General features: G+C 33.4%; 5 protein-coding genes across 5 annotated transcripts; 2 read left to right on the forward strand and 3 right to left on the reverse strand.

Annotated features, from left to right (window-relative positions):
• LOC149380131 (ubiquitin-like) lies at positions 1–1,899 on the forward strand. Its single transcript, XM_089604108.1, has 2 exons — positions 1–105; positions 1,651–1,899. Exons 1-2 carry the CDS (start codon positions 1–3, stop codon positions 1,897–1,899), a joined length of 354 nt encoding a protein of 117 aa, XP_089460234.1.
• Positions 1,900–4,071: 2,172 nt separating this feature from the next.
• On the reverse strand, positions 4,072–7,192 carry LOC149380132 (VASCULAR-RELATED NAC-DOMAIN 6). Its single transcript, XM_089602888.1, has 7 exons — positions 6,775–7,192; positions 6,544–6,685; positions 6,012–6,103; positions 5,843–5,942; positions 5,533–5,660; positions 4,320–4,576; positions 4,072–4,237 (listed from the first exon to the last, which is right to left on the reverse strand). The coding sequence occupies exons 1-7, from the start codon at positions 7,090–7,092 to the stop codon at positions 4,087–4,089; spliced, it is 1,188 nt and encodes a 395-aa protein (XP_089459014.1). The 5' UTR covers positions 7,093–7,192; the 3' UTR covers positions 4,072–4,086.
• Positions 7,193–10,799: 3,607 nt separating this feature from the next.
• On the forward strand, positions 10,800–13,647 carry LOC149380133 (tubulin beta-1 chain). The gene is made up of 3 exons (XM_089604503.1): positions 10,800–11,285; positions 11,924–12,193; positions 12,735–13,647. Exons 1-3 carry the CDS (start codon positions 10,892–10,894, stop codon positions 13,427–13,429), a joined length of 1,359 nt encoding a protein of 452 aa, XP_089460629.1. The 5' UTR covers positions 10,800–10,891; the 3' UTR covers positions 13,430–13,647.
• A 2,951-nt stretch (positions 13,648–16,598) lies between these two features.
• LOC149380134 (uncharacterized) lies at positions 16,599–18,206 on the reverse strand. The gene is made up of 4 exons (XM_089603765.1): positions 18,146–18,206; positions 17,681–18,010; positions 17,379–17,510; positions 16,599–16,873 (listed from the first exon to the last, which is right to left on the reverse strand). Exons 1-4 carry the CDS (start codon positions 18,204–18,206, stop codon positions 16,770–16,772), a joined length of 627 nt encoding a protein of 208 aa, XP_089459891.1. The 3' UTR covers positions 16,599–16,769.
• A 2,121-nt stretch (positions 18,207–20,327) lies between these two features.
• LOC149380135 (uncharacterized) lies at positions 20,328–21,931 on the reverse strand. Its single transcript, XM_089603301.1, has 3 exons — positions 21,738–21,931; positions 21,304–21,633; positions 20,328–20,695 (listed from the first exon to the last, which is right to left on the reverse strand). The coding sequence occupies exons 1-3, from the start codon at positions 21,811–21,813 to the stop codon at positions 20,514–20,516; spliced, it is 588 nt and encodes a 195-aa protein (XP_089459427.1). The 5' UTR covers positions 21,814–21,931; the 3' UTR covers positions 20,328–20,513.
• Between the last annotated feature and the right edge of the window lie 1,373 nt (positions 21,932–23,304).

Genomic DNA, 23,304 nt, shown 5'->3' on the forward strand with positions numbered 1-23,304 from the left:
ATGTCAAAGATGCAGATTTTTGTGAAATCTTTGGATACCAATACCTTCTACATCTTCAATGTCACCAGCGACGACACGATCGATTCAGTGAAGCAAAAGATCTTCGTAAGTCGTTTTATGTTAACAATCTACCCACTTCGCAACAAAAAAAAACGGAAATTGTTAAAACTATGAGTAATTTGCAGGAGATTTCTCTTTCTTTATCAATTTTAAAAATTTATCAAACTAAAATCTTTTAGTTACTAGTTTGTCACTAAATAATTGAAATTAGTGACATAGTTGTAAATAAAGAGATATAGTTTGATAAATTTTTTAAATTTATAAAAAAGAGAAAGCTCCTCTTAAACACTCAAACACTGTTAGCTTAGAAAATCTCCCACAAAATATATATATACACATATATATATATATATATATATATATATATATATTATAGTGTGTCTTGGTGGGCGGACTTTGTAGGTGAGGGTGGCCTGGGAAAAAGTTCATGCATACCCCATTTAATATACAAATAATTAGCAAAATAGTCAACTCAAACGTTGAGAATTGCTAAATAGTCAATGTTTTGTAAATATTAGATAAATAGTCAACAGATTTTAATTACACATCTAAGTTTACTAAAATGCCCAAATTTCTTCCCGCCCAATCGATTATTTACATGTATTTACTGCAGAATATGTAAAGTTCAAAAATTGTTATATCTAATAAGAAAAGAATGTATACTCGGATTCAGTAAATAAGAAATAAATAACGTCTAATATATAAGGAAACAAAATAACAATAAAACACCCACGTAAATTTCAGTCGCTATATATAAGGAAACGAAATTAAATCCAAAATTATGTTCACACTTAATTTAGGGAATTCTGAAACAAATAACGAGATTATTTACATGTATTTACATGTTTTTAGGAGATTATTTACATGTATTTACTGCAGAATATGTAAAGTCCAAAAATTGTTATATCTAATAAGGAAAGAATGTATACTCGGATTCAGTAAATAAGAAATAAATAACGTCTAATATATAAGGAAACAAAATAACAATAAAACACCCACGTAAATTTCAGTTGCTACATATAAGGAAACGAAATTAAACCCCAAATTATGTTCACACTTAATTTAGAGAATTCTGAAACAATTCAAAATTCAATTTCTGGGAATCCTGAACAATTCAAAATTCAAATAATTTCCGGATTCAAATCTAAAAGGACAGTCTCCGGAATTAAAAAAAAATATGATTGGTCCACGTCATCCTAGTGGCTATTTACCTATTATTTACAAAACCTTGGCTATTTAGCAATTCTCAACGTTTGAGTTGGCTATTTTGCTAAATTACCCTTTAATATAATAATTTTTTTAAATACCTGTAAATTTATAAACTTCCTTAACTACCTCATTTGTTTTTATAAAATTCCACAGATACCTCATTTATTTTATTTCAAAATAGTTCTGCCTAGAGACTACTAATAAAAATCTAAAAGAAAATGTAAAAAAAAGCTACTATTTTTTTTAAATGCTTAACAAAAAAAAATTACTAATTGTGATGTTCCGCCCTTAAGTACGTACGACTGTGTTTTACATGCATGCATGAATATTGAAATATAAAAAGATTAATTGTGATTTTCTTTTTCAATTTTCTTTTTCCAGGAGAGGGAAGGCGTGATGAGTAAGTTTCAGCGACTGGTGTACGGATGGAAACAATTGGACGATGGTCAGTCGACACTTTCGGATTACGGAATTCAAAATCTGTCCACGTGTCACCTTCTCCACAGGCTCCGCTGTGGACCTTCAACCTCCACCGTCTCCACTCCGGCGCCGTTCTCGTTCATCGGCGACGATGTTGCCGCCAGATTCACCAACGCCTCTGCTGACCCTTTTTCATTCATTTGCAAATAAATTTATTATATATTTATGCATATGAACTGTGTAGAATACTTTATGAAGACCAATATGTATAATGTGTTAGACCATACCCAACCGAACGTTATAACATTGATTTGGAGTGATGAATGAACCGAACGCCAAACAAGACGTCAAAATGGCGTGAGGTGAAGTTGATATATTGTGCTGCGCCATATTTGGCGTAGTATTGCTCACTATGCTAAAAACAATTTTCATTTGTTATTTAGTCCTTGCAAAATTTATTATTTACTCAATTGTCATTGTTTTATAAAATTATATCATATTTATCTCAAAAATTATTTTTATATATTAAATATTTTAAAAGACCACAATACTTTAAAATACAACATTGACATTTGGAATTTGGGAAAAACTAAAATGACATTAATATTAATACCGAAAAAAATAACATTACAACGACATTGAAATGAAAAAAAAAAAGACATTAAAAAAAAACACAAAACAACAAAATAAAATTGAAAATAAAATTACAATACATAAACTAATAATCGGGAAGATTAGCGTCGGATCCTCCAAGACCGGTGAAATATTGTGAATATGAATCAGAATTTGAAAATGGTGTTTGAGATTGTTGTTGTACGGCTCTCTTTTGTAAAACTTTGGCTTGTTCAGCTTCCCAAAATGCACGAACTAGAGGATCTGATATTTTATTTAAATTCATTTTCATTATTTTATTTTCTTCTCTGATTGTTTTCAAATTATTAGCCTTATCTATACTTTCTAAGAGGCGTTCCCTCATATCACCCGACTTCTTCATCTGTTTTCATTTTTAGTTTGGGCTTTTTCACTCCAATCGGTCGCTCAGAAGGAGATGGTTGTCTAACCGACTCAGGAGTTTGTTATTGAATAATTTTATGGAGTAATACTTCATTATTAAATAATGAATAAGTGGTATAATTGAAAGATATTAAATAAATATAAGGGTATAGAAATAAATAAGAGAAAGTTGAGTAAAAAATTAATATTTCAATTTGGTGTAAAAAATACAGTTCGGCTGCAGATGAAGTAGTGTTTGATGTGACATGTACTGTAAAATAGAGTAGAAAATTGTGTTATTGGGTGGAGTTGTTCTTAGACTTTTAGTTAGTGAGGATATGTCTCGTACATTTTATGGATGCACAAGACTTTATGCAGATGATCATATTATTTCTCGCAATACTAATATTATGACTTAGTAAATTACGGCTTTTTCTTATTCTTAATTAATTAGTTGGGGTATCATAAATATAGATGATAAATTTATGTTGATGCTTGTATTTAAGAAACTCAATTTTCAGTTTTACTGATACATATATAAAGTATCGTTATTTTTTAAAATTTATTTTGGACGTTTGGATCGATGATATAATTATAAGATTTTATTTTAACAACTATAAGAATTTAAATAATTTGTACATGCAGGTGAATCACTACTTGTTCATATATTAGTAAAATTGCAAGTTTTAATCCCCGTAGCGGATTAACCGGCAAAAACTCAATTCACTGCCTTCTAATTAAATGAATAAAACAGGTGTTTACATTTAAAAATGAAAAATAGTTTGAAATCTGTGCTTAGCGGTTAGTTAGATTTTCGTGATCTAATATAAGTTCAAAGAGAGTCTCTTCCCATTCCACTGTTAAACTTAATAAATAATTTACAACTATAGATTGCATTAAACGAATACATCTAGTAGTACTTGGGTAATATATCTATGAAACCCTAACGTCTCTCAAGTGTCTTGATCGAGGAAGGAGATTTTGGATTGACCGGACTCATTGTTTTTTTGTGATAGAATATTTTACTGTAGAGCTCTTGGTTGTTCATTGTTCATTGTTCTTAGGAAAATCTCAAACTATCTCTGCAATTGTGTTTGTGTTTCTCAGAAGGCTTGTTTTATAATGAAAAATATACTCATTTGTTGTGACTGTATGCACTAAATAGTACTCTTACTATAGTTACATTAATGTTATTACTAATCATATGTATATTTAAACATGGAATTGACAAGATAACAGCCATTAACATTGAGAACAAAATCAATACTTTATAGTACTACATTGAAGGGAAAAGAAACAAAAAAAACAAACAAATAGAATCGGCAATAAAAAGGCTTGGATAGTAGCACTATAAATTGATAGGGAATTGAACAAAAAATAACAACATGGCTTGATAATAAATAATTAAATAGCTCGCGCTTTTACGATATCGAGGCTCATTTCGCTCGGATCGGTCGCTTGCAACTCCACTTGAATTCCGTCCAATTCTCTCTTGAATCTGTCTTTCGAGCTCGCATAAACCATCTTACTTCTTACGTTAGACGTGTCCGGCGACCTTCAAAAAAAATTAATAATTGTAATAATTAAACCATCTTATTTATAAGCACGTTTCGATTACAAGAAGTTGGTCATATTACCATGCTATGAAGAAGATCTTGCTCTTCTGGCAATTCTCGACGGTGACGAAATCGAAATCGAAGACGGCGTAACGACATTCGTCGGCGGGTAGAGATTCGGCGAAATCCTCGTAGGTCTCGGAGGGACTACCGAGTTTCTCGATGACCACATCTTGGTTCTCGATCTTGAACACGATGAACCGATAATTCCTCTTTTTCAGCTCCAAGAATCTAAGTTTACAATCGTCCCTCACAGCCATTCCCGACGCCGCGTTTGCCTGAACTCGGTATCGGTTTTTTCGCAGGTCAATTCAATAAAATCCCATCAAACATTATTCTTTAGAAGGAAAAAAAAAAAATATAAAGGACGTGAAAACAACACGTCAAGTGAATAATTGATGATCACAAGAAGGGTAAAGATTACCGAAGAAGAAAAAACTCATACCATGTTTTTCTTTTCTCGAGTGAGAAACAAAGCGGCTTGTTGAGAGATAATGATGGAAAAGAAAAGAAAAAAAAATATCAGAGAAATGGGTTTTGGTGTTGAAGGTGATCAGGTTATCAAACCAGAAATCAGATCCTTATTTTGTGGGACGAATTTGAGGTGTGAGACTTTGCCGGTGTGGTGAAGAGAAATTTAAGGGACAAAGTCTAAGGTTGGGAATTACATTCATTGCCACGCTGTAGATTACAATTCCATAAACAAGCTTTTTAGGTTTAATTTATCTCGTAATTATTATCATTTTGTTATTAAACCCCATCATTCTGAGCTCATCACAAATCTTTTTCTTAGTTTGTGTCATAGCGATAAATTTTCATTGAAATTATAAAGAGGTATTTGAATAAATTTAGCTAACAATTCATCAAATTTGGTTTTTTTTTAATAGTGTCGAATATTTGAAAATTATGACTTTGTAACCAATTTTTTTTCCCAGCTTCAGCCAGATAAAGTACGCTGTTTTTTAGTGATTCAAGGTAATCATCTATTTTCAATTTTTGATAAGTTTCTACAAAATCTTTTTTTTTTTTATCCACATTTGGGATGGGAACATAATGATACGTATAATTGAAAACCCAAAAAAATAAAAGTAAAAAAATTAGGGATTAAATATGTGTTTCAAAGAAAGGATACAAAATATGAGCTTGGAATCAACATTACAATTTGTATAATACCTAAAGTAAAGGAGGACAGATAACAAAATGGATTACCATGATGTCAAACAAAATTCACCACTTTAGGCCCTTGTTTCTTTGGTTTCACATTACTCTGTTTTGCATTTTCTTCTTCCATGAAATCGTCCTCAAGATCGTCTCCGCTTAGCTTGGTCACCTTCCCAGTAGGCCTGTCGGCACTTATCGAAACTAAAAAAATAAAAATAAAAAGATATAGAATCATCAATCAACCACCCGAAAAATACATAAACAAAATAGTAGAAAGTAACGACACCTCTATGAATATCGAAACCATTTCAACACCGAGATTGACGAAGTATGCAAAACGATTGATAAAAAAGGGAAGAGAAGGAAATAAAAAAAAAACATACAACGACCAGGTCTACTTGAAGATGAAGAATCTCTGCTTCTTTTCTCGGGACAATCTCTCGCCAAATGTGTAACGCCTTCACAAATCTTGCAACAGCCTCCCTATAATTGAAGAAACTCAATGTCACCATTAATAGGCTTTTAGTTTTGTTTCATTTGACTTTCTTTTACCTTGGGATAAATGCCGTGCGTGTTTTTAGGGCAGTTTTTGCTCAAATGTCCGGTCTCGTTACAGATGAAGCAACTTGCAAACTTCGTTCCTCCTTCATTATCCACCGAAAACAAGTATTTGAAGAAATTAAGAAATAAATAAAATTTTGTTGAATTTGAACAAAAGCGCTTCATCCAACAACTTTTTCAATTACACTTGCAAGTTCGTACATTCCGTTATACGATATGAACAAAAGAATCATAATTATATATATAAGCAAGTGTCTAATATAACACCAACTATATAATTACATTTTAACATCTTGTTCATCAATAGTAGAAGAATCCACTCTCTACATCTTGGAACTTCATATTCAGGCTATAATCAGCAAACTAATTTGGTTAATCACTCAAAAAAAAAATATATATATATATGTGCTTTCCCGTAAAGCACAACCAAACCTGATCAACTGAACAAAAGCAAAGTGTTTCCTTTTGGTTCCTAATTCAATATAACAGACTTGAAGAAAAAAAAATTAAAGAAAAAAGTTACCATCTTGAAGAGGTTGAAGACATTTATCAAGAGAATGCCCAGATTCTCCGCAATTATAACACATCTTCTTCTCAATACTCTTCTCGTTCTGATTCGGACAGTTCTTAAGACTATGGCCTCGGCTTCGACACAGCAAACATATCTGCAACAACAACAACAACAATAACAAACTCAAGACAAAAAACGGGTATTCAATCAAAAGATCCCAAAAAACACAAAAAAAATTAAAACCTTGTTTCTTTCCCACTGAGCCTTTTCAGGGCAAAGTTTGGCGATATGGTCCAAGCCTTTGCAGATGAAACAGCTCTCGCCGGGCTTCATTCCCGGGACTCTGAGTGGGTGTTTCCTATAACCCTTATTGCTCGCTGTTCTGTTCGGATTCGAATTCGATTTCGAGTTCGGGTTATCCTTTTTCTTCTTGAAGTTTGTCTGCTTTTTCTTCTTCGGTTTCGTTGGGTCTTTGGGTGGCGTGGGTTCTGCTTTCGGGAACAGCAATGGATTCGCGGATTTGAAGCCCTTGCGAGCTTCTTTTTGCCTTTTGCTCACCATTTTTTTTTGTTCCTGCTCTCGGGGAAAAAAAACCGAGGAAGGGTTTATGAGGGTTTTGTTCCACAGAGTTGAAGATTCGGCGGCGAAATTGTGAAGCTGATTCTCCAAAGGAAACGATGATTTTGATTGATTGAATCGAAGGAAAGTTTCTGTGTCGTTTTACTTGAACGACAGCCCGTTCTTCTGACTTCGGACGACATTTGTTGTCGTTTATCTAGAAAACGACATCCAATTCCATTTGAGTATTGAGAAATAACAAGGTAATGCTAACTTTTCTCTGTTTTTTTAGTTTTTGTATTTTGCAAATAAAAATTATTAGTCAATTTTATTACTACTTTTTTTTGGAGAGTTAAGTGAATGGACCATACGGTATGGCCCATTCGGACTCTTTATGTTAAATTTGTGGTTTAATTATCCAATATTTAAGAAATAGCTCAATATTATGAGATAATTAAATATGAGTTTGACTATGTTTCATATTCAAATGAATATGCTATTTTCACTCTTTCAAACATAGTCTTCTGTTTTTCAATGATGATGCCAACTAACAAGTTTGTTCATATAAGTGTCATCATATAAAATAAAATAAAATAAAAACATATTACTTAAACAAAAAAGTGGCAAGTCTATTTCTCAAATGTTCCATCTATGGTTGGAGAAAATAAGCTTAGACGAATAGGCCATCGACCAGTATTGATATGTAAGGGAAAAAAATATATATATATATATATATTCACTTTAAAGTTCAAGTTTATTCAGTACCATTTTACTATTAAGATTTAAAACCCACAAAAAATAAAATATGACCTAGCTAAACTGCTTACTTCTAGTGTCCGCATAATACACACACACACACACACACACACACACATATATATATATATATATATATATATATATATATATATATATATATATATATATTTGCATGACCACAAAACAATCAATGGTGATGTAAAACACAAACAAAAATAAAAAAACAAAAAACATATAACTTAATTTGCTTACGCATAAATTTGCCTCACAACAATTCTTGAATACAAAATTGAAAACTAATCAATTACTCAATTGGAAGCAAAGCAAGTTCACGAGTTATATAACATTGTTAAATTATGATTGCCAAAAACATGGCATAGGCTACTACTTCCACTATTATGCTTTTCAAGGAAGGTTTAGTGATGACTACATTTGCTCTTTTTTCACTTTATTTATGTCATTCCAATCCCATATAATTGTAAGTTTGTAACATTGCTTCTCTTGTATCCCTCATATGTCCATTCTTTTTTCTTTCTTTCTTTCTTTCTTTCTTTCTCCCATTCATTATATTCTATTTTCGTATCGCTTATCCTTTCTTTCTTTCTCCCATTTATTATATTATATTTTCTTATCTAGTTGAAGTCCTCACAAAGGGTTTTCTTGAGGGACCCATTTAGCCATGCTTGGTGGGGTTAGGCTTGAGTGAAAGGCAAGTATTGAGTAATGGGCCAGAACCACTCTGTGGGCCCAAAAGAGGTTTGGGCCGAGACATCTAGATTAGTCCACATCAACTGCCAAATAAACGTTTGGTGATCTGTTTCAACTTTCAATTCACTGCTCTTCTTAATTTTAATTTATTGATTATTTAAATATGTTTGTAATGAGAAAAAGGAAAGTTGGATGATATAAGTACAACTTATCATATTTTGTGGATTGAATTTGAGATCAGCAAAAGAATAAACAGAAGACAAACCACGTGGAGTTGTTTGAGTGGATATATTTTTTGGTGCAGTGATTATGTGATTATAAGGTGACAGATCTTTGTCTTCTAAGAGAAAATATGGGAAAGCATCGGTGGAGGAATTTCAGTAACTTCACACTTGGACAACAAGTAGCCACTTTATGATTTTCCTTTTATTTGGTTCATTGCCTTTGCCTGTTACCTGTTCGTAACTCTATATATTCAGCAAATTAAATCATATCTATTTAAATGAACTCATGTCATGTCGCAAATGGTATATGAATTATTTATATATGAAGAACCTATCTTACCTTATATTTCTATTTAAGAATAGATATTTTGATCTTTATAATATATTTACCGGCAAGTTATCACTTAAATTTGTTTTGGACATTGTTATCATCATTACGTAAAACTAGTTATAAAAGTTTAAAACAAATTTTGTAATATTTTTGTTCATTATTTTACATTGGTCGTATTCATACCTACTTCACCTTCAAAACACAACCTATTTCTTTAAGGTCTATATAAAAAGATGGTCAAACAACACTTGACACTAATTTTCTTCTTTTACTAATTAATAACTTACTATCAATTATTTTTGAGACATATACTCAACACGTCTACCCTCACAACAACACCTTGAATTTATTTAGCAGGAAAGAGAGAAAAATGAATAGACGAGTTAAATATGATGGAAGAAAACAGAAAAATAATCTAGATAAAATTTTAAATGTTGACTGGTATACTATGAGAAAATATCAGAATTACTATCCATCTCGACTAACGCGTTTGAAAAATATAATTCACTAATAGTCGGGTTGAAGTAGAAACAAACTAATAGTCACAAGCATCAAGCTATTATAAATTCTAAAACAATGTAAATATTCTTTTTTTTTTCAAGAGGAATTTTGGCTCGATCCAAACTCACAGCTTCAAAATAGTGTAGGTGAAAATACTCAACATTTAAAATACTACATTTAGGCCCTACAATTATTCAAGTTTAAATGTAATAAACAATTTAACTTAAACTTGAAAAATTATTTAATCATTATAATATGTTGAAAATTTTACCAAAAAAAAACTAACTTCCAAATAACTAGATAGCTTGGGGGCCAAGATATAATTGAGAATATTTAAGATATTCCATGATTTACATTGCCGGCCGGTTTATTGTGTCATTCGACATAAAATAATACTCGATATATATTAACGGTAGGCACATTGAAAGTTCGTGGTCTTCCATTCCATGATCTTCCGGTCAACGTTAAAAACGCTAGTGCAAAAAATTGAGTAGTAGTTGTAGCTAAAAGTAAAGATGCCCGATGAACTAAATTTTTAAAAAATTGTTGTTAATGACATAACTAGATTTAAGTGTTTTTAGTTTCTTCAAAAGAAAAGGATTCAAGTTTTCTAATATAAATTATAAATGGGTTTTATAGTTATATAGCGATAATTATAAATGAGATTTCATTAATTATAATTAATTAGTCACTAATTTTATTAATTATTATTAAATTAATAATTTTGTTTAAATAATTTCTGTCTATTAATTGAGTTGTTTAAATAAAATTATCAATTTAATTATAATAAATAAAATCAGTGATTAATTAAATATAATTAATAAAACATTTATTAAAGTTGCTTATAAATTTCATATACGTAGAAGAGCGAAAGTGGATTCATATGAATCATATCTATTCATGTCACGTGCTTTCAGTGCCATCGTCAGAGTCAGAGACCCCTCTTGCATGTGCACTATATCAGTCGCTTTTTCTTCTGGAACACCACGCTCGTCTAGAGCGCGTAACAAACACTCCCCTCAACGGCACGTGACTCCTAGTCCTTCCCGCGGGTTTATTAATCCATCAACCGCCGTGAAATTTCTAACAGACCATACAATCAACGAGTTCGTCGAATTTCAAAAAGGCTTCGAATTCAAAACGACGTCGTTATAAGCGCCGTTAAAACTCTACTCGCCTCTATAAAACCCATGCACTTCAATCTCACCAAACAACAACTAAAACGATTAAAAACACACATATTCGAACTCAGTGACTCGTGAGCTCTGACTCAGCGACGATGAGAGAAATTCTTCATATTCAGGGAGGCCAGTGCGGGAACCAGATCGGAGCCAAGTTCTGGGAGGTCGTCTGCGCCGAGCACGGGATCGACTCGACGGGTCGGTACCAGGGCGACAATGAGTTGCAACTCGAACGAGTCAATGTCTACTACAACGAAGCGAGTTGTGGCCGATTCGTGCCTCGCGCGGTTCTGATGGATCTCGAGCCCGGGACAATGGACAGCGTTAGATCCGGGCCGTACGGCCAGATTTTCCGGCCGGACAATTTCGTCTTTGGACAGTCCGGCGCCGGGAATAATTGGGCCAAGGGACACTACACTGAAGGCGCTGAGTTGATCGACTCGGTCCTTGACGTCGTCAGAAAGGAGGCTGAGAATTGTGATTGCTTGCAAGGTATTGTATCGTTTCAATAAACTTAATTTTGGCGCGCTTTTTGTTTTGGTTGTGGTCAAATATGGTTTTCATTTCTGGAATTGTTATGGTTTCTTTTATTGAAAGGGAAAGGTGGTTCACACGGCTAAGTTTTGTATGTTTTGGCCTTTACAGTGAAAATAAGTTATCTTTTCATTGGAATGTGTCTACACGGCTAAATTTTTGGTGTAGCAGAGGAATTAAAGATCAGAATTTCAAAAGGAAGGCCTGTCTTAACACGACTGTTATTATCAGCCTAGTAGAAACAGTTGAAAATCTGATATGTTCATATTTTAAGTCAATTACAATATCTCTGTTCTTAGACTAGGAGCAGTCACTGCTAGCCTCATGAGTTTCTGTAACTTGGGTGTGAAGCCAAAAACCGTCTAATGATTTTATCCGCAAAATTGATCAAGGTTTCAAAAGGAATGCCTGTTTTTACAGGACTGTTATTATCAGCCTAGTAGAAACAGTTGAAAATCTGATATGTTCATATTTTGAGTCAATTACAATATCTCTGTTCTTAGACTAGGATTAATCACCGTTAGCCTCGTGAGTTTCTCTTAACTTGGGTGTGAAGCCATAAACCGTCTAATGATTTTATCGGCAAAATTGATCAGGGTTTCAGGTCTGCCACTCCTTGGGAGGTGGAACGGGATCGGGAATGGGAACGCTTCTGATATCGAAGATCAGGGAAGAGTACCCGGATCGGATGATGCTCACATTCTCGGTGTTCCCATCCCCTAAAGTTTCCGACACCGTAGTCGAGCCATACAACGCCACGCTCTCAGTCCACCAGCTCGTCGAGAACGCCGACGAGTGTATGGTTCTCGACAACGAGGCTCTCTACGACATTTGCTTCCGGACCCTCAAGCTCACCACTCCAAGCTGTGAGATTTTCATTTCCCCTACATTGATCATTTGTTTTCACTCCTTTGAAAATGGGCCGAGAGTAGAATATGATCCTTTTTTTTTTTGGTTTTCGATCTTGAATCGGATCGAAAAATCTGATGGATTTAGGTGTTTCTAAGTGTATGTGATTAGCAAACGGTAATGATGGGACTTTTTTTTAACCATTTTTAAACCTGGCTAGCCAAGATTAACCGATTTTTTAACAATCTTGAATCTGATAGAAAAATCTGAGGTATCTAGGTGTTGTTCCTATTATGTGTATGTTATTAGCAATGATGGGACTTCTAACCATTCTTATAATACCGTTTTTAAATGGGGTTATTAGGAATTTAACAGGTTTTTTCAAACAAAAACAGAGTTCTTTGGGCTATTTTGATGTTGAAAAATAAAAGTCTAAGTTTGGCCACTTTTAGTTCTACTCTCCCTTCCACCCGAAAAATCAAATTCCGCTTGTTATTAATGGGTATTTTTCCCAACAAAAAATCACATTTCGGAACGTTGTTCTTTTCATTCGTTCAGTCGGAGATTTGAACCACCTAATATCGGCCACAATGAGCGGAGTAACCTGTTGCCTCCGATTCCCGGGTCAACTCAACTCGGATCTCCGAAAGCTCGCGGTCAACCTAATCCCGTTCCCGCGCCTCCACTTCTTCATGGTCGGGTTCGCGCCCCTCACGTCCCGCGGATCCCAGCAGTACCGAGCCCTGACCGTCCCCGAGCTGACTCAGCAGATGTGGGACGCGAAGAACATGATGTGCGCCGCGGACCCTCGCCACGGGCGATACCTCACCGCCTCGGCAATGTTCCGCGGAAAGATGAGCACGAAAGAGGTCGACGAGCAGATGATCAACGTGCAGAACAAGAACTCGTCGTACTTCGTTGAGTGGATCCCGAACAACGTGAAGTCCACGGTCTGTGATATTCCTCCGACGGGGCTGAAGATGGCTTCGACGTTCATCGGAAACTCGACGTCGATTCAGGAGATGTTCCGGCGAGTCTCCGAGCAGTTCACCGCCATGTTCCGCCGGAAAGCGTTTCTGCATTGGTACACCGGGGAAGGAATGGATGAGATGGAATTCACCGAGGCTGAGAGCAACATGAACGACCTCGTCTCGGAGTATCAGCAGTACCAAGACGCCACTGCCGAGGAGGACTACGACTACGAGGAAGACGAGGAGGAACAAGAAGATGTCCAAGCTCGCGTTGAAGCCTAACTAGTCTGATTTCAATGTGTGTGTGTGTGTGTGTTTTTATTTTTATTTTTTTGGTTTGTGCAGTATGTCTCGTGTTTTTGTGGAGATGAAAACTTATTATCTGGGAGTGTGAATTTGTTTGATGGTTTCTTTGCCAGCTTCTGTGCTGGCCTATTATGATTGATATTATTAGTCTTCCTGATTTGAAAATAGCAAGTCGTCACTTTTCTTGTGCTCAATTTTGGCGTTGTACTTATATTCAGTTTTTATTTTAGTTCTGATTTTGGCGTTGTGTTTTGATTCAGTTGTCATTGTATTTGTTCTTAATATGAATGGTAGTGAATCTTTTGCTAATTGTTCAGTCTCCTTTGTATTGAGAGCTACACAACATTAGTAATTAATAAATAAATAAACAAATGGCTTTGGGTCCACAGCTATCGAGAGTGTAAGAGATTTAACCTTCATATTTCATTTTAAATGAGACAATAAGTAAGGCTCTTGGTAGCTCAACAAACTGAATTCATAGCTTAATATCCATTATTCTGTGTTAAAAGTGCATAATATCAATAGATCAGATTATGGTTCACATAAAATAAGTAGCTTGAATTAGGCGCATGTTTCAAGGCCGAAATGAACATAACCATAAGAATTGAATCTTGTGTCAAAAAGATATTTGAGAGAAATATGTTTGTCGTTTATACACAAACGACTAACAGTTCAAAGATATCGCGTCTTCTGAGTAGTTAAATATGACATATTTCACGAGCGAAGGTTCAAAAGTCATGTCTACTTATCATATACTGATATTGACCGTAGAAGCTATCACCATATCGAGACGGATCATGTCATGTGTGAACCTAACTCAATTTCATTCATATGGGGATTGTTGGAATAAAGTGTGTTTTATTGATATTAAAGAGCATTTAATATAAAGTTATTGGCTGATTTATGGGCCCAAATAGCTTTGAAAATTACCCAAAATCCTATATGTACTAGTTAGAACCCCTAAAAACATAAGTTTTGTTTATTTTTAGTTTCTCTTTTATTGTTTGGCTCTTTAGGAGAAAAAAAAAAGCCGGAGAAGAAGCCATTCATCACCACTATCACCATCACCACCAAAATCAGTGTTTCCATCTTCTTCTCTTTAATTATGGAACTCCTATTTATTATGAGTTGTTTTAATTTAGCTTTCATGGTTTGTTTTAGTTTATTTTGTCTTTCTGTTACTCTCAACACCATAAACTGAATCTCTTAAGGGTGATGGCGTAGCTTTGCTTGAATATGGTTGTGGATTCATAACTTTAATTGAAGTATTTTCTGTTCATCTTCTCTATCGCTTGAATTAATGATGTGCTTAATGCTTACCTCGTTCATGAATTCGAGGATTGTTCAATTGCTCGAGAGAGAATTAATAAGGGTTATTAAGTTATATAGCCACACGGATATAGTGGATTGAGATATAGCCCACCTTTGTTTAATTTCTTGTAAATAGCCAAGTAAACTTATTAACAAATTAATAAAAGCTTTATTTAACACAACCAAACATATATTTTAGGTAGTTAATAGGCTGACACGTATGCAAGTTGGCTATTTACAAATTATTTACCAAAGGTTGGCTAATTTACAATTCCTATAGTTTAGGTGGCTTATGTAGCCAATTTTTTGAATTAATAATCGTGCATTAGAATTATTTCACCGTAATACATTCCTAAACTAGAGATAGTTAGGCTGTTATGGAGTCGTGTGAACACTCTTGTTTATAATGCTTGTCATAATTTTTAGGATTTGAGATCGAGAGATAAAAATCCGGTAATGACATAGGTTGTTAGATGCTCGAGAGAGATTTAACGATGATATTACGTGAGTGTGATCAGTGAAGAGAGAGAGCCAAAAAATCGTGCATAATTCTAGGAATCCCGACCAGAAGAGAGTTTAGCGAAGCCGTTGCCTTTGCATTCCTCATATTCGTTCACTCGTATTTGCTTGTTTATTTAATTTTTGCAATTTAGATAATAATTTCCTTTTTTTTAGTTCAATTCATTGCAAACTCGTTTGATTTTCGGTTAAGCAAAGTCCTCGTGGATCGACTCGTACTTACAAACTTTATTACTTGAGCGACTACGTACACTTGCGTACGAAAATATCGCAACATCAATTCATAGTTTGATAGTAGTAATGACATTTATTTAACTTGTTCCGTGGTAAGTTTATCTTCTCTTAGTTTTGATAATTAATGACATGTACATCATATATTTTTAATAAACACTTTACATTAATTATACATTATCTTTTATCTTAAAAAAAAAGGTGCTATAGGTTAATACGAAATTTATAAATATACGCAAATATCAAGTTTCAATAGCTTTGACGCAAAAAAAAAAAAATAATAATAATAATAAAATAAAAAATAATAATAATAATTTAATAGCTGAATTACTTAAATACGGCATCATAGATTTTAAATGACTATCAAATTTTGTTTGTTTGATAATGTAACTTCAGTTATTTTGCTTAAACTAAATTTTTTTAGCTGTTATGCTAATCCATTAGTTTAAAATAACTTTTCGTATACTTTTCCCCTAAAAAAATTAGCCATTCTCCAATATGCGATTTAGTTATAAATGCCGACCATTTTGTAAGGCATGGGTAAGCCAACTCCATTTTGTTAAACTTGTGAGAATCTATAACTCAGAAACCACGGCATGCAATATTAAGAGAGAGCTGCAATAGTCTTAAATTTACACGTCTATTGTTTTTTGAAATATATTTTCATAAACACTATATATATTGCTCTTTTAATAATCAGAAAGCCTTAAGCAATTATCATATGGATTCGCACATGAATACAATCTCCGTGTAGACAACAAAAGCACAAATTAAATGAATTTACGAGGAGAACTAATACATCAAGCAATATGCAAATCATCAAGCAATATATATCAGCGATTGCTGATATACTAAGATAGGTGGGATCTACTTACATCTTGGTTTCACTGTCTATCTCTCATCATCATGTGGTCGCTGATGAAAATCATTATCGATATGCAAAGTATAGTTCATAACTGAAACGCATTTAATTAATTAATATTTCTCTGAAGCGCAAATACATTAAAGCAACGTAACAAAACCGGTACAAACACACAATGTACCGTACGTTCATTAATCTATATACGAACTCAACAGACTCGCTTTATCTGTAAAGAAAATTTTAATAACTATTACAAACTCTTCTACACATGATTTGATCGTACTATCAACAAAGGATATCAGTCAACTCCGGCAACTAACTCTTTGGTGTATCTTCAAGGCTATGTATATATATAGTATGTTAATAATATAATTTTATTTAATATTAACAAATTCATAAATTATAAGGTGGCAGCGCAACAGATCTAGAGAGTGGCAAAGCGAAGAGCTCCTCCGACTGCATCGGTGCCCATGCGGGCATGGGAGGTGGTGGAGCAACTGTTTAACATTAAAAAAAATAGGGTGTATAAAGTAAAAAAATAAAGTTTTACGAGGGTTAAAAATTAAATTTAAAATAAGTAATTAGAAAAAAAAATATTTCAATTTGTAACTTTCAATAAAATAAGAGGAAATAAACTTTTATATATTTAAAAAAAAAAAACTGATAGTCTCCAAAACAATAGCAAAAAAACAAATTAAGACGGCAACTATTAATTTTATTATATAAAGAAATGATTCAAAATTACTAAGGAAAATTACTAAAGATAGTATTAGTCGGTTTTAATGGTTTGTTTGAGTATTAGTGTATTTGGGTGTTAATATGTATATATATTTTTTAAAGTGGAGATTGAACCCACGACCTGCACACAAAAAGTGGTGTGGAATTACCACTAGGCTATCCTAGGTACCACGGGGGTGTTAATATATTTAATATTGTACTCTTCTCGTTTTGGTTTTTGTTAATTTAAATTTTGATATCAAGAGCATGTACATAGACTATAACCTCTGTTTCTTTTTCTCCTTCTTCTGTCTGCTGAGATCTCAAATTTAGCAAAGCCGGGGTTGCTACGCTCAACCATTTCACGGCGAACATTCTCGGCTAATTGCCCTTCACATAATTTCAGAAGAATTACACCTGTATGTGGACACCAATATTCAAAAATAAAAAAATCTATACCAAATAAAATAAATCTTATATTTTTTTAGGAAAAAAAAACAAATCTTAGCAACTTATCAATATTGTGTTCATGATAAAAGGGACTAGTCAACGGATAAATCATTAAAAAAAAATGCAGTCCTAATAACCATTATATGCGGCGAGATTCGAGTAAAGATCAACGACGTTGGGACAGTTGTTGTAGCAGCGAGCGGAGCAGAGTTGACTTGTGAAGCCAGTCTCGCTGAGAGAGTCCGACGAGATTCCGAGGGTTTTCCGGTCAAGTCCGCACGCTTCCACGCACGTGTCGGTCTCCAAGACGTCGATTAATCCGCCGGCTTCTATTTCCGACGTCTGACACGTGTACTCTTCTCTGCCGCTTCGCATCCTCACGTACTTCTCCAAAATGCACCGTCTTCCGTCGTACGACACCGCAAACGCGCACGTGCCTTCATCTAATTCCTCACAAAGCACTTCTCCTGCGTAAAAAAACATATATATTTCAAAACGTGGTATTATGGTCCATCTAGGACCTAGGTCCATGTTGATACGCACACAAAGCTAAATTCGGAAGTTTTAATTTAGAGAATAAAAAATAATACACTTTGAGAAACCTAGAGTGGCTTGCACGGAAATGGCAATAGCAAAAGCAAGGAAATTAAATTTAGAAGCCATTGAGAATTTATTAGCTCAATAAATATGCAGAATTTATAGTGGTGTAAAGCTTTATGTTTATGGTTAGGTTCCTAAGGAGATGGAGTGATGACTTGGTCTCATTATTAGAATCCCATTATTCCACAAAATTGCTATTACGTTGAACTTTCAATGTTCCAATTTGTGGGGGGGAAAATTAGAGGAAATTGTTATTTTTTGGAAAGCAGAGTCTGTTCGAGAAGCCCTACATGAAAGACTTTGATATCTACGTATAATAAATAGAAAATTTTAAATATGATAATTCCGATAATCAAGGAAAACTGAGATGACATGAATCTTTTGAAGGTTAGAAGTCCAAAAGTATAGGGATTTTGACTCAAATATTCCTAAACTCAAGTCAATTTATCAAAATCAACTAAAACTTAAAATTTGACAATTCTATTATTAAATAAATTGTGCAAAAACAGTAATAGTCGTTATAATTTCGTGACAACTAGTGATAGTCCGGTCACGAAATTATGTATAACGTGAACAATTTTAAAATTTTGTGACGTATCAGTAGTGATATAAGAAGATATAATATTTATAACAACAGTAGTTTTACCTCTCTTTTTTTTTACTATTTGTATTGTTGCATAAGAGTGTATAATTTGATCATATTGAACAGAAGCACAAAATAGTATTTAGTTTGGTCTAGTGGTAATTTTACACCACTTTCAAAGTAGAGGTCGTGAGTTCAATCCACACCGGCAGCAAATGTCCTTACAAAAGCAAAAGCACAAAATACAAATACATCTTTAAACCTCAATAGTAAAAGGTTCCATTAGGTATATAATTATATTTACACTTTCACATTGCTATATAGCCAACGTTTCGTAAATCTTAGATAAATAGTCACGTACATATATATTTACAAGCGTAAATTGACATAAATACTCCACCATTTTATTTCAATGAAAGGGCAAACCAAGAATGTCACGTCATGTTTGTAATTATTTACTTAAGATTTATGAAATGTTGGCTATATATAGCAATTCTAAACGTTTTAATTGGCTAATTATCTATTTTTTTTTATAATAAATACATTTCTAAAGTTTATTTTTTAGATTTAGATAAGTGTTTTTTGGGTTTTTGCATTTTCTTTACTACCATCATCATGAGACTGCGATTTGTTCTCAATTTTTTTTTCACTAACTCGAGCTACTAATGGTCACGAAGCTCTAGTCTCAACAAATAGAATATTTATTTTTTATGTTTTTGTGTTTGAATTTTAATTGTGTGTTTTCACATTTCACTTGTGGATTGTTTGTGTAAAAAGGGAAGGAAAAAAAATTATAATCATTTCAACTCTGCTTAAAAAAAAAAAAAGACCAACTTTTGAAATATTAAATAAACACTCATTAATAGTTCATTTTCAAAGTACAATTGGGAGTATCGTAATAGTTCACAGTCTAACAAAGAAGTCAAGGCAGTCGATCTTGCTCCAAAGTCCAAACTAACGAACTTGAATTTCGAATTATCTGGTTAGGGTTCTGCAACAGAATTAATTAATAAACGTGACTTAGTCCACAATGTAAAATAGCGCTTGTTCGTTCATTTATTTATTCATTTTGAAAGTGCCACGGTATGACTTTTTCAGGGGACAGAAGAAGTTAAAAATGGCCAAACTTACGCGGCTTCGACTTTTGGACCTTTTCGTACGCTTATAAACACTTTAGATTAAAATAATTTATTAAATGAATATACGATTCGATAATAAATGAATGGCCAACTCTTTTACAAGCATGCGTAAGTCAACTGATATTTGTCAAACTAGTGAGAACATGTAATATGAGAGAGAGAGAGAGAGAGAGAGAGAGAGAGAGAGAGAGAAGTTTGACGATCATATGATAGTGAGAATTCCAACGGATCGCATTGATCTAATTAGACTTTCATCTCATTCTTTGATCCTCATTCGACATAAAATGAATTTACGATCAATATAAAACATCAAGAAAAACGAACTGTAATCTAATTCACAAACTGAAACAAACGCTTATTATTAATGAGTAATTCACTGAAGCGCGCATACAAATACAATACAAAAATACACTCACATCACACACAAGAACACTCACTATATTTTTTAAGATTTTTACTTGTAAACTCTTTAGCACGTGAGTTTATGGTAAATCAACAAAGGATATCACTTAACTCCGGCAACTAATTAAATCTCAGCATAGCTTCTTCAAGGAACGTATATCTCTATAGAAAATGCACTTAATTATAATTCTATTTATCGTATACATATATATTATAAAATATTCTTTATTGAGTGTGTTGCGAAACTTAGAAATTGGAAGGTGGTTGAGCGATTAAAGGGCTAGGGAGTGGCGCAAAGGACAGCTCAGCGGATTGGATTGGTCCCGGTGCGACTGCAAATTTAGCGGCGCCGGAGCTACGAAGCTCACCCATTTCCCGGCGAGTATTTCCGGTCAATCGCTCTTCGCATAGTTTCGGAAGAAACACTCCTACATAACATAACAAAATTAGTTCTAAGAATATCATTGTTCTAGCTCTAACCTATTATTTTCTTTTTTGCATTATATTAGCTTTTTTCCTTATTTATATATTTATTTATTAAAATAATAAAATTAGATATTGATCCCTATGAAGACCTTGATTTTCATCATTTAAATTAAAATAAATAAATAAATAAGAAGCATACTACTTCATATACAAATTTATATTTTACTCATTTTAAGATCTTTCTTTGTTTCAAGTAATTTTTATATTTGAATTTTCTGTCTGAACTTTTAATTTTGACACACATGACACAATATTCAGTTTCTTTCTCTGCCTCTCTGATTATTAATAATAGCTCATTATTTGCTCATGCACACTACTAAAATTGTAGTTACAAATTTATTTTTAACTCATTTAAGCTTTTTTATTCGTCTCTATTAAATTTTACATTTAAATTTTCTATCCAATTGTTTTTTTTTTTTTTGACACATGACGCAATTGATTCATCTTCTATACCTCTGATATTAATAATTGTGCATTATTTGCTCACGCACACACTGAAAAAACAAATATAATAAAATGATTTGTTATAGTAAATGAAAATAATAAATACCTTCACCGGCGGCGAGATTGAAGTAAAGGTCAACGACGTTGGGACAGTTGTTGTAGCAGCGAGCTGAGCAGAGCTGGCGAGTGAAGCGAGACTCGAGAAGCGAGTCCGACGAGATTCCGAACGTTTTCCGGTCAAGTCCACACGCTTCGACGCACGTGTCGCTCTCCACCACGTCGCTCAGATTTTCGGCTTCTATGTCAGATGCGCGACACGTGTACTCTTCTCCGCCGGTTCTCAGCCTCACGTGCTTCTCCAAAATGCACCGCTTTCCCTCGAAAGACACCGCAAAAGCGCACGTGCCTTCGTTCAACTTCTCACACACCACTTCTCCTGCATAAAAAAAAATAAATAAATAAATCAATAATAAAAAATATTATCTATTGTTTGTAATTGTAATGAAGGATATAAATATTAAATAAATTAATTTCACAGACCTAGAGTGGGTTGAACAGAAATGGCAAGAGCGAAAGCAAGGAGAGGCAAAGCAAGGAGGCAAAACTTAGAAGCCATGATTTTATTATAGTTTTGGTGACGATGAAAATGTATAGTTTCTAACTCTTGTTTGCTTTGAGGTGTGAAGATTTAAAATTTTAAGAGTTTGGCCGAACACATTTATAGCCGGTTTCTAAGGAGATGGCGAGTAACGACTATAGTCACATTTAATGCTTTTAGAGTATAGGGAAAGAGAAAAAAGAAAATCATATTTAAAATAAAATAAAAAAATAAAATAAAAAAGTAAAAAGCCGAACCAAAGGCTTGCAGTATGTTGGACTTTCAAAGTTCCTATGTGAAGGGAGGAAAATCGGAAATTGCTCTTTATTTTTTTTTATTTTTTTTTTTGGAAAAAGAAGAGTCTAGTATTGCGACCCTACTTGAAAGACTTCGTCGACTCTAGCTACGTAATAAATAATGACATATATTTATGTATAATCAGTCATTATCATTTTATACGCATATTTTCCACCTTACATTAATACATGATATTTAAATGCAAATTAGAACAAATAACCTTCAAAGTTTTAAACCTATAAAAACCCCAAAGACTATTAAGAATTTAAGATTTAACATTTAATGGGGAAAATACATCACGAAGTCCTAGAGGCTGCTAAACCATTTGAATACGTATCATAAATGTATAAATAGATTACAAAAAAGAATAAATATTATTATAGCCTCTAAGTGAGAATTGTATACGTAATATAATATTAAAGAATTGTCTGCCGCTATCAATGGCGCGGACATATGCATATAGACATATAGATATAGTGGAACTTTGTACTTAATTTGTCACCGTATGTGAGGAATAATGTGGTTGTTAGATTATAGTTGAACTCTTAATTCCATTCCGTCAGATCATATCATATTGGAATTTGGAAACGGCTCATTAATGTGCTCGAACAGTGATTTATGCTGTTTAAAACCTCATCAATTTCAATAATAATACAGAAACGAAATTGGCTTTTCTAGTTTTTTTCCCTCAAACCAAAGTGGGGACTCTAATGTTGTTTTGCACTCCATCCATTGATATTAGGAACTATGTCATTTTTTTTTTCTAACAAATACAATACGCCATTGCATTGAATATATCGTTTGACTGCTATGTACTTTATTAAGATGCAACTATATTTCCTCGTAAATTGATCCACCGTATTTTCACCAACGCGTTTTCATGCAGACCGTAGTCCAATCACGTGTAGACTCCTTGATCATTCTAGTAGCGAATACAGTTACACAAATGTTAATTTTTTTAGGATAAATGATATTTTTGCTTCTGAACGTCTTTAGCAACTGACTTCTGATATCTTAAAAATTGTTATTTTCTTCTTATATATTATACATCAATTCATGTTTCATCTTTCTGTCAATTTTTTCGTCAAAATGAATGTCAAATAAGTCATATACATGTCATGTGACTTTTAAATCAAAAGTCACGTATATATTTTTTTATTTTAGCTTTTTATTAATTACTTCTATATACCAACAACTTACACAAGTAAAAAA

Source organism: Urtica dioica, chromosome 12 (genome assembly GCF_054948205.1).
Source record: "Urtica dioica subsp. dioica isolate 48M chromosome 12, U.dioica_male_clone48M_v1_H2, whole genome shotgun sequence".
Lineage (NCBI taxonomy): Eukaryota > Viridiplantae > Streptophyta > Magnoliopsida > Rosales > Urticaceae > Urtica > Urtica dioica.